The sequence below is a fragment of the Oenanthe melanoleuca genome, chromosome 3 (genome assembly GCF_029582105.1).
Source record: "Oenanthe melanoleuca isolate GR-GAL-2019-014 chromosome 3, OMel1.0, whole genome shotgun sequence".
NCBI lineage: Eukaryota > Metazoa > Chordata > Aves > Passeriformes > Muscicapidae > Oenanthe > Oenanthe melanoleuca.
This window is the reverse complement of record NC_079336.1, coordinates 13,182,994-13,194,404: the sequence shown is the minus strand read 5'-3', so window position 1 is coordinate 13,194,404 and position 11,411 is coordinate 13,182,994. Positions and strand designations below refer to the sequence as shown.

Genomic DNA, 11,411 nt, shown 5'->3' with positions numbered 1-11,411 from the left:
AAAATATGATTAATGATAGTAATAAAATGATGGCAGTAAAAATTCCTTGTATTCTGTTCCTGGAATTTATAACTCAGTAAACTGTCTGACCATAAAATCTTATATGAAAGTTAGGATACCATCTGGAAGTGAATTTGTGTTTTTCAGGCTCTAAGTTTTCACTGAACCTTTTGACTGAACTAGAGCACTTGAGGAGTCAGTTGCAAGGAAAGTGTGCTCTGGTTTACTGAGCTCAGGTTTCTTGCTCTGACTGTGCTTCCAAGAACTTCGGCAGGTAAAATTAGCAAGAGCATGATCACTGCGAAATTATATTCTCTGCAGCTTTGTTGTCTACAGCTAAAACCTGAAAGCAGCTCTTTTGTCTATGGCAGAAACCAACAGTGGCTTTAGTGGTGTATGTGAAGAACAGGGAAGAACTACCAGCTCAGGATGTCGTCTGAGGAGGAAGATCATCCAGAGACCCCCATTGGCTCCCCTTGGTCTTGGGTAAGAGACTGTGCCCTAAGGTGGCATAAATAACACTTAAAGCTTCAGAAAAAAGTAACCAGCTGTGCTGTGTGACCCTCGATAGTACTGAGTATCCAGCTGCATTTTTAGCCTCCTGTTGAAATCTGTGTTTCATGGATGGTTTGGTTGTCTCTTCTAGTTCAGCCTGTGGACTTTTAAAATAAGAACTGAATGGTGAAAATCTTCTTTTGCTTCTCCTGTGTATGTCAGGTTCTACAAGGAAACCTGACTGATTCTGTACTGACTGCTTTGCTGTCTGGCTGTGCAAAGCTATACTGTTGAAAGGTAGCTTTTAGGTATAATGGAGGGAACAGGATGTAAAGAACAGTGTTAATGTTTGCTCTGGAGGTCTGAATTAAAAAAAGAGCCAGTGAAATGCATTTTTCCTCAGTAAGACTGAAGCTGCCTTAATGAAATACAATCTGCACTGATGTCCCCCTAAGAGTGGCTGTGATTCTGTGTTTTAAGGTCTGGGCTGATGCCTAATGCTGCTGGAAACGATGTGGGTCAGTACAGGGCTCTGGCAGAAAGATAGAGGATGAATTCCCACTGAAGGGAGTTTGGGTAGAAATAGGAACAGCTCTACTGAATCACCTGGCAATTTGCTAAGTTTCAGGAAAAGGCAGGATGGGTTGTAACTAAGGCTTTCAATTACTTTTAAAGAAATATTGAAGTGGTTAAAAAACAATTACATGCTTTGAAATTAACATTTATGGTTTCATATAGACACACACATCTAGGATTTTTCAGGGAATGATAATATTGGAAATGGTTTCTAAATGTGGTCAGGCATGAAAGTGTGTGGTATATCAAGAACTGATACGTCCTGCAGGTACCCAAGGGATTACCTGAGACTTGCTTTTTGAAGGTATGCACAGAATAAATTGGTTTAGCTAATGATAGGAACATGGATTTAAAATAGTCTCATATTTGGAGGAGCATGCAGGGAGGGTGAAAATGAGCACCAGTTGTTCTCACTATCAGGACACAGTCTTCCTGGTATTTGTGTGTTGGTAGATGTCTGTTTTTGACAGATAGGAAGATAGTTTATAGGTGTTGATTTCTAAATTTAACATAGGTGGCAACTTTATATTTCCACTGAAAATTCCCTACAGGCTGAGCAGAATGGAGGCTGGGTGGGGAGAGATGGGACTGATGGCTGGAGCACTAAGCAACATCAAGACTGTGTTCAATATAAACCAAACTGAAAAGGAATAAAGAAGTCAGGGATTTTATTTTTTTCTTTAAACTTCAAATGTCATTGAATGCCTGGCTTTCACCTTTATTAAAAATTAAGATATTCTACACAACATTTTAACTATTGCATTTGTATGATGTGCACTTTAGCTTTAGTTTCCTTCTAGAAATTTCCTTCACATATAAATCTCTTAAATTGCCAAGGAAAGTCATGGATCCCTCTGCTCCTTTGAACAATCTGTTTTGCAGTGAATGTGTTTCATAGTAAGTAAAATAAACAGTGTTATTCAGCATATAAAGAAAATCAGATTTCTCATAGAAATAGATGTGCTAAATATCATTTGAAACTGTTGCTATTGGCCTTTAGGAGCTGCTGACTCTGGGCTTCTGTTGAGGACATCAAAAGAAGAACCACTTACCTCTATAGATTTACTGAAGTGGTTCTGCCCATCACTGTGTTGTAGAGTACAGAGAAAATTTTGGTCTTTGGAGAGGATGACAGAATACATATATTTGAGAATATTAAAAGCTCATCACAGAGAGCTCCTCAATAAAACGATTCCCTAGGTATGCAAATAAAAACATATGAGCTCCAGGCTTTGAAATGCAGCACATGATTAAAAACTTATATGCTTCCAGAAGCAAAAATTTGTTTTTGTAAGCATTTAGACTTCAAACTTCCTCTGATTTATATTGATGTTGTAAGAGGACCAAACAAATATGATGTCATATAGACATTTCCTAGGGTTATGAATAAGATTGTACACTGATGTCCTTTCCAGAGGAGGAATAAAGAAAAAATAACAAATAAATTAAACATCACTGAGAGAAGCTGATATAACATGTGAAGATGGTGGTCAACACTGGGCCTGACAAAACATAGCAGATATCAAGGAGAACTATGTAAATTCCTGCATCAAATACAAATTTCCAATACTGCCCTAGGCAAAATTTAGGTTTTATTTGCTAGTGTTTCAAATTATTAGGTAGCTGTGCTCTAAGATCTCTGCTCAAGACCTTCATGTTCAGAAGAATTTCTACAACTTTCACCTGTACCACAAGGAGCATTTGTAAAAATACTCCCTGAGCCACTTGCACTGGGTACTCAAATTAAACAGTCAAAAATGGTAACCCACATTTCCCTCCTACACATATAATTTTTAGGTTCATTTAACCTGAATCTCGTGTTGTGTTTGAGATGCTTTGGGAGAAGCCTCCCAGAAGTGCAGCACCTCCCTGCAGCTGTGTGTTCTGCTGCTGCAGCTGGTGCTGCCGTGCCACAGGGACTGGCTGCCTCCTCAGGACAAACTTCCAGCATTCTCTTCCCAGTCCCAGACCAAAGCACAGCTCATGACAAAGCACTGTCGTTTCTCTGGGGCTGCAGGCACTCCTGGATTTACCAGATTCCTGTGAGAGTAGCAATTTAAGTGGCACCAATTTCTGTGGAGATCTGAGAACAGAACTGTATGTTTGTCTCACTGAACAGCTGTCCTGGGTGAGTCAGAAACAGCAGGGAGGGCCAGAGGCTGCTCCCCACCAGCCCCAAAAAGCAGAGGCAGAGCCCATTGCCCAGGGGCTGTGGTCCTGCCCTGCAGCAAGGACAGCCACAGCTGCTTTGACAGCAGGGCTGCCAGGACAGGGCACTGCTCTGGCCTCTGGGACTGCTCCATCCCACCCACCTTTGGAAGGAGCTCTGTGGGGCCTGGTTCCTCCCCTCTCCCTGACCTGCAGCTGATCTGTGCCACTCTGGGATCAAATATTGCCCTAAGCACAGGCCCACGGGCTCAGCTCTCCTCCTTTGATTTTGGTGGCTTTTTGCAGCTGTCTCCTGAGCAGACTCCACACTTGTGAGGGGCAGGAGCATCCTTCCCCCACACAGGTTCCCCTGCCATGCCAGGCAGGCTGGCAGCAGCAGCCAGTGCTGCCCACTCAGCTCCTTGCTCCCATTTTGGAGGGCTGACCCTTCAGAGAGTGGAGGATGTATTTTTGCAAGGGTAAATAAGTCTCAGTGGTATTCACTGCAGATCTCCAGCATCAAGCACGTGTGCTGCCTTCCCACTGAAAAACAAACAGTAAGCTGAGCCCAGACCCTTCCCTGTGGTTCACTCTTTGGGAGATGACTGCAGGCCAAGTCCTTTTGCATTTTATTTAGGGCAGGTTGCAGGAGGTCAGTGATCACTCTGTATCTGGAGATCATGTCTCAGAGAGCCTGCCCTGTCTTAATATAGACCTGAAAGTTCAGCTTGGAGCACGGGGCTGAAAGGCTGAGGGCCATGGGGGCTGTCAGCTGCTTCAGCCCAGCTCCTGCCACCTCCACTGCCTCGGCACCATAACCCCAATTTGCATGATGAGTAATGCTTTAGTAACACTTTTGGATCATATGCTGCCATAAATGCAAGCAGAGTGTCAACCCCTCTGTTTCTGACTTTCCTACTCTTTTTGAAGTGGTCAATGACAACTCTCAGCTCATACCTGGAGTGAGTTTGCACCTGGCCAAGGGCACAGTCCAGGGACTGGTCAGCCCAAGGCTGAGCTGCAGCAGCTCCAACTGAGCAGCTAGGCAAAGCCTACTGAGGTCTAGGCTGCAAGTGGAAAACACTCTGAAAAGTGGAGCAGATAAGAAAAACCCAATCCAAATAGAACAGAAAGCACAAACACACCTCAAAGAACCAGAGCTGTCTAAAAACCTGAGATTTTTTGAAAGCAGTGATACATATTTGTTTCCTGCTACTGGCTTTTAAATATCTGCATTTAAAAATTTATCAAGCTGTTACCAGTCATGGCAAAGGTTAAAACTCTTTTCAGTTTAAAGTCCCCTGCCTCTGGGAGGTAAGAAAAAGCTTCCTGAAAAGCTTTTAGCTTAAGTCTGACACTTCACTGCATCTTCCCAAAGAGCTCTAAAACAATGAGCAGACAGGGGTGGGGCTGTCATCATCTGAGCATTTCCCACTGAGCATTTCATCACCAGGGAGCCATGAGGCCATGGGTGCCATAACAGGGCGTGCACAAGAAGGGACCATCGTGCTGCCACCTCAGAGTGTGCCCCTCTGTTTTTAATGCACACAAGCTGGGGAGATCATTGAAAAGCCTGCATGGCAAAATGGTTCAGAAAATACAGAACTGTCTTCCACTTTGCTTGAAATTACATATTTGAGGTGGGGAATATGTTAAGGAAATGAGACCAAGTGAGCTTGGGGATCTCATTGCTTTTACAGAGTTAGAAATCATTTAGAAATTGCAAATGAGCTGCAAATGCTGAAGGCTAGAAACAGGCATGGGAGTGACACAGAAAGCAAAGCTGTGCTTGCCTGTGGAGCAAGGGAGCAATGAGAAGAGAAGGATGTGTTTTACTCAAAGCATGGCTATCCTGTCAGGGCACACTGCCTCACACTGCCCCATGCCCCCAGTTCAGATGCACTGTGTATTAGAACTGAGGTAAATGCCACCTGGCATTGCAGTTCCTGAAGTGAGGAATGGAAGTCACCCCAAGACCATCCACACAAGCAATTTTTTCTCTTTTGGTAGTAGCTGCCACACTTATGGGAAAATCAGCCACTAATTTTATGAGAATTTACCAGTACAATATCATATATACTAAAGCAGAGAGAAAAAGAAGTCCCTGAATCTGTTTCCCCTTTAATCTACGATCTGTATTGCTCCAAATAGAGCTGGTAGTTTCTGCTGTAACTTCAGCATCATCCCTGAATTCTTTACATCTGTGCTGCTGCCTGCTGGTGCTGTACTGGGATGGTTTTTCTACAAAGCTGACAGAAAAGGAGAGACTTCACTCAGCTTTGCAGAGTTTCTCTGTGTTTAGTCCTGTAGGGATGAATTCTGTGGGCTTCAGTGTGAGTTTAGTTCAGGTTCAGCTTCCCATGATGCTGCCATGGTGCTCAGGGGCAGGAGGCAAAAGGCTGTTTATCCCTCAGTAGAACTATTTAGAAGTTGCAGTTCTTTACACCTTCAACAAGTACCAAGCTGTGATTTTTATCTTTACAGTCTCCCAGGAAGTTCATCATCAAAGCCACAGACCACAGTATGAAAAGGCAATCATTCACTCAAACACAGAAGATTATATATTACAGGCAATGGAGACATGCCTGCTCACAATAAATTCTTCATCCTCCATTCAGAAAAGCCAAGAAGAAAATACCTGTTGGAGGCATTTATGTGTTTTTCATTTTTTTTCTTGCCTTCTTTTCCTTTTTTCCCCTTCTGTCTTCTGAATTTCAGAAAAGCCTTGGTCTGATCTTGTAGTAATGTTGTTTAGTAGCTTTGCAGAGAACTGCTCTGCAATAATGGATGAACAAACTGCACTTTGCCCAACAGAGATGGGGAACAAGGAATAGCATGGCTGGTCCCAAGCAGGAAGGTCAGGAAGCAGCCCACTTTAATGAAGGACTAAGTCAACAAGGAAAAAAAAACTGCAAAAGGACAGACTGAACACTGGCAGCTAGTTTAATAAAGCTTATTTATTTATTTATTTATTTATTTATTTATTTATTTATTTATTTATTATTTAGGCCCACTCTCCCTCTGAAGTGAACTGTATCAATCCTCTAATGAAGACTACTGAGAGGAATAAGTTTGCAGGATTAGTCTAGAAATGAATCCAGTACATAGAGAATTGCTCTTTCTTTGCTCCTTCTTCACTTCTTCAGTAAACTTGGAGCCTTTCCTTCTGGAACTTGGAGCCTTTGAACCAAGATATCTGGCAGATATTTGATCCATGGATCAGGTGAATAGTTTTAGCATATTCTTCTTTTAAATGCAGAGCTAGCAATGTGTCTGCATAGCAACACAGACAAAAAATACAGTCTTTTTCATTCTAACTCAATCTATAGTTGTTGTTTCAATTAATTGATTCATTAATATTATGTGTTCCAGTCACATTGCAAAAATCTGTAATAAAAAAAAAAAATTAGTGAGAATAGCTGTTTCATAAAGATTATTTGCCACAATATCCTCAAACCCTCCTGGGCTACAAAGTATCTTAAAATAAAATAAATATTTTCCAATGAATTTTCATGAACAAGTGGCAAGCCCCAGTTCTGTTCCCTCCTGTTTTTGCAGAAGTTGTATTGCTGCTTTTAAAGTGAGGGATTTTTAAATCAAAAGTGCCCTCCAGTGGTCCCACATATTATTTTTGGCTGACACTTGATATTTATCTTCCCCTTCTTAGAAATGAGGTCATATGATATTTAACAGCTTGTAGCGAGTAAAACCAATTAAACTGGATGTACCCTTTAAAAAAAGGTCAGTTAATATGGATGTATCCTTATATTGAGATATTTTATCTGCTAACCAGTTTGAAAGCTTTTAATTTATCCACTTTTAATTTTTTTTATCTTAGGGGTGTTTTTTCCTGCACTGTGCTGGGCTATTCTCTCTGCTCACCCTCTGCAGGTTGTACAGCTTTGATTCTAACACCATCCATATTGCAATCTCCCACAGGATGGAGGTGACCTTTTAAAAGCAAACAATATATCATCAAACATCTCAAGGGTAATTTTTACTTACACAAGCAACTAGGATTTCAGTATAGCTTTGCTAATAAAATCATTAATTTTCCTTTAAAATCTGGAAATTATGATGGATTACCTTATCTTTTTCTAAGTACTTTAGGATCTCATTGACTCATTATTTCATGGATATTTTAAGGTGGAGAAGAATTGGGGAGAGGTATAAACCAAGGATTTACAGAATTTCCACCTCAGTAAATATCTCTGAGAAATCCCTGGAGTTCAAGAATTTTCTGTCATTATAAATTTCTGAGGCCTTCCACTCTGCCAGTTTTGCTTAGAGGTTTTTATGAATCAAAAGAATCTGAGGGGCAGCATTCCTTCAGATGGACACTTTGGAAATTCAATGGAAATATACTCTTTAATAATTAAATAATTTTTTAAAAAAAATTGAATTCTCTTTTGCAAAACAACAGTTTCCTTAATCTGTTTTATCCATATTTAAAAACCCAAAAAACCAGATTAAACCTGAAGCAGAGTTTTCCCAAAGGGTATTTAAATGCCCTTCATCCTTATTTCCTAAGCTAAATTGGATTCACTGAATGAGTCCTGGTGCTTTTGTAAGGTCAGTGGAAATGCAAATCATTGCAAGTGAGCTAACTTAAAGCAGTTACAGATATGACCTTTGATAAAAAAAGTTTGGTGCTGCTAAATCCCTTCTCCTGGAAATTTAATATTGTCTGTGCAATAGAGGCCAAATTTGAATATAAGTCAAGCAAGACTTGACTCTCAGCTAAGACAGGGAAATGAGCTGTGGCTCTTGCCCTGGTGAGTGCAGTGCTGGCCTGGGACAGGATGACAAAACTATTTTCCCTCACACTGCTGGATGGGTTTCAATAACCCTCTGCAACTTTCTCAGCTGCTCCATCTGTTGAAAGGGGATTATGTTAATAACACCTTTTGCAATATATTGTGACATCCATCAGGCTGTACTGTGTGTGAGCAGGGTAATGCAGTTAATAAACTGAGTACAAACATAATATTTTTTACCATTCTATGTGAAAAGTAATGCTCAGTGAAAGGAATTTAACTGAAAGAAGATGTTAACCCTATTTTTTATCAAACCCCTCTCCTGCTTCCCTCCAGCAGCTGCATAAGATGTGTAAAGGACAAGCCCATGAAGATAGGCACAGACCACAGCAACATCTGTGTATATAACCCATGCCAGAAAGTTCATGTTTTCCTCAAAATTAATACACTTTCTCTCTTCCCTCCATTAGGATAGCAGGTTGTGGATAGTGAGGCCCTTATGTTACAACTGAGAACAAGTAGTTTCCTTTAACTCTTAGTTATTTGACTAATTCACTAGTTTTATCTTCTTCCTTCCTTGGCAAGTGCTGCACAAATGCCAGTAGCTCAGGAAATAGTACAGAAAAGAGAGCTCTGCCAGGACCTGTGAAACAAAAAGAAGATGGATGGTAGAAGGAATGGCATTTTATCTTGGCATAACTCTATCTATCACAGACAAAAAGGTGGTTTATTAATAGTGGTTTGGCAGACATACTATACCAACACTTCATGACTGCAAGAAGACCAAAGCAGGTGTCTAATTTCCTGCAGGCAGCCTGTGCCTGAGGGGTGGCAGGACTTGCAGCAGGAGTGCCAATGGTCAAGTTTCCTCAGTTTTCTTGGCAGCTCTGGGCAGCTGGGTAGGTGAAGGAAGTTCCTGCAATGGATGAAAATGTTCTGGACTGAGAATTAACCCAGTGCTTACTGCAGGATCCAGATATTTGGCTTTTGCTTGGGCTGGACACTTCACTTGTAGCCTGTAAGCAGGAAAGGACAAGTAAGCAGAACAGCCTGTGGGGGTGGATCCAGGCTTGGCAGAAAGGGAAGATGGAAGAGATGGGGTTAATGGTGAGAGTGAAGGAGGGTTGGAGGGTGAGGGTCAACAGATCCAGGGGCATGGGGACACTGGCTGACACATGGGGAAAAGGTTTCCCTTCCACACAGCACCCAGTAAGCTGTAGGCAAGAGCTGGGCTGCTTCCAGAACAATGCTTTTCCTTAGATTTTGGCAGGAGCTGGAAGGAGCCTTTGCCCTCCACTGAGGAGGGCTGCCAAACACCAGAGGCATCAGCATCTAGCCCTTCCTCACATGGCATCTGGGGCAGAAAGCTCAATCTCAGCCACTTCAGCAATTCCCACAGGTTCCCTGGGGCTCCCACCTCCTGTTTTCCCGTGGATTTGATTTCCACCCATGCTGGAGAAAAAAAAGGAACAAAATAGGATGCTGCAGGTTTGTTACCTCATTTCAATGAAAGGAGAGGTTTTGTTTGAATCCATGGAAGGATTTATGTCTACACCCCAAAGGCAACAATCCTGTTGGGAGTAACTCAGTCCTTGGAATTGTTTCTATCTGCACTCCCTACAGAAGGAAGTGTGAGCTCACTTAGGCTTCCTCTAAGGTTTGGGAAGATGCTGCTCACTAGGAATCTGTGCAACATTTGCACAGGGGAGAGGCAGCTCCTCACTTAAACTGGCTTGTCTTAGTTCACAGCTATTGAGCAGTGGTCATAATTGCTTGGCAGCACCAGTAGTTTGTTTTCTGCTTTGTAAACCTTCAGACAATCATTCCTGAAGCCAGGCTGGAGCAGACATGCCTCCTGACTACTTGCTGGCCTTGTGTAGCTGTGCAGCATGTTCCTGACCCTGCCATACATGTCAAACAAACCCTTCAGCTCATCCTAGGCTGCCTAATCAATGATCACTTTTTCCTTATTATATTAATAAAGTTGGTGGCAAGTAGCAGAGAGTGAGTGACTGCCCAGACTTTTGAATTCTAAGATTTGGGAAAACTTCACTTCAATTAATGAGGATTTCACAAAAGAGGCATCCTGTGACAACCTTTTCATTTTGTCCCTGTACAGTGTGTGACAAAGTGAGTCTCAATTAAAGCTTCAAAGCACTGTTGAAGGCCAACAAAGAGCAGTATAGAATGTGAGTCTTAGTGCATCTTCTTCTTCATTATAAACTTGAGGATAATTTCTTTATAAACTCTGGGATAATTTAGTGCTGCAACAAAGGAAGTTCTTTTAAACTGATTTTCAGTGTGTATTTGCACTTGTTTTCACTTTCCCATTGACTATGAGATTTTTGCTGAAGAGAAGCTGACTTTATGGAAGCAGTATGCTCTAGATGAGATACAAAAGCAAATCTAACCTGTGGGGGAAAAGGATGGAAAATTGAATGGGAAAAGAATAGAAGGCAGTTATGAAAATGATCTTTCCAAGACAGGTCAGAGGTACATTTAGAGAAAAAGGTTTGTATTTAAACACTGTATGTCATGCCATGCTAAGGAAGCTTAAATGGATCATGGTCTAACAGTGCAACACTCTCTGTGGATTAGAAAGGGAATCCAGGCATAACCATCTTTTCATGAATATTTAAAGTGAAAGGTGCGGCCCCAGGATCTAATCCCACTTAAAAAAGGTGGCCTTGAAGTTAAGGGGAACTATTCTCTCACCTTGATGCACCAGACAGGAACATCTGGGCTGAGTACAGCAGCATTCTTACATTAAATGTCTTTAGATTGGATATCATGGGGATTCCAAATCCAGTGCTACCTCACTAACACAGGCACTAACAACCCAGCCCAGAGAAAGGATGTCTCTCTATTCAACTGATGCCACATAATGAAGACTGTGGCCTGGGTGAAAAAGGCTCTGAAAATTACTTTACCTTTGCCTTGAGGCTGGCTCCTCAAGTGAAATAATAACAGCTGGACCTATGTGCTTATCCTCTGCAGGAATCCCTTCACATAGGAAAAATTACATTATGGGCATGGCATAATGAAGTGAAAACAAGGACAGCAGGAACCTGCTACAGTGAACAGATTATTTCTTGCCACCATTTTTCTTTTTGCTTAATCTGTGAAGTTAGTTCAAAAATTAATTGTGCCAGTCTGGAGTATCAGGAGGTGTTAACTTCTCACAGAACAAATTTCACTCTCTACAGCCAGGGATCTGTAAATCTTCACCCATAGCATTGCCCTGCCTGGAGAAAAACTATAGTACATTTAACAAAGAAGACTAATGGCTGCCAGGCCACTGAGCCTTGTTTAGCCAAAATACTGAAAACGTAGGAGGAGAGGCAGAAAACTTCTAAAAGTGTGACATTGTGAAAGAATTTCAAAGCCAATGCAGTCATTTTAGTATCAATTAAAGCCCAGGGGATTATTAACATT

At 41.6% G+C, this 11,411-nt stretch overlaps 1 protein-coding gene across 3 annotated transcripts in view; it reads left to right on the top strand.

The window, feature by feature from the left end:
- Positions 1 to 243: 243 nt before the first annotated feature.
- The window catches only part of LPIN1 (lipin 1), an 80,460-nt gene continuing 69,292 nt past the window's right edge, over positions 244 to 11,411 (top strand). The window contains exons 1-2 of one of the 3 annotated variants that reach the window (XM_056487792.1): positions 244 to 274; positions 372 to 486. In XM_056487792.1, the coding sequence (XP_056343767.1) occupies positions 430 to 486 (57 nt within the window). In that variant the 5' untranslated portion in view covers positions 244 to 274; positions 372 to 429. Of the gene's footprint in view, positions 487 to 11,411 lie in introns of all 3 variants that reach the window. The other 2 variants (XM_056487791.1, XM_056487793.1) reach the window with 2 other exon arrangements.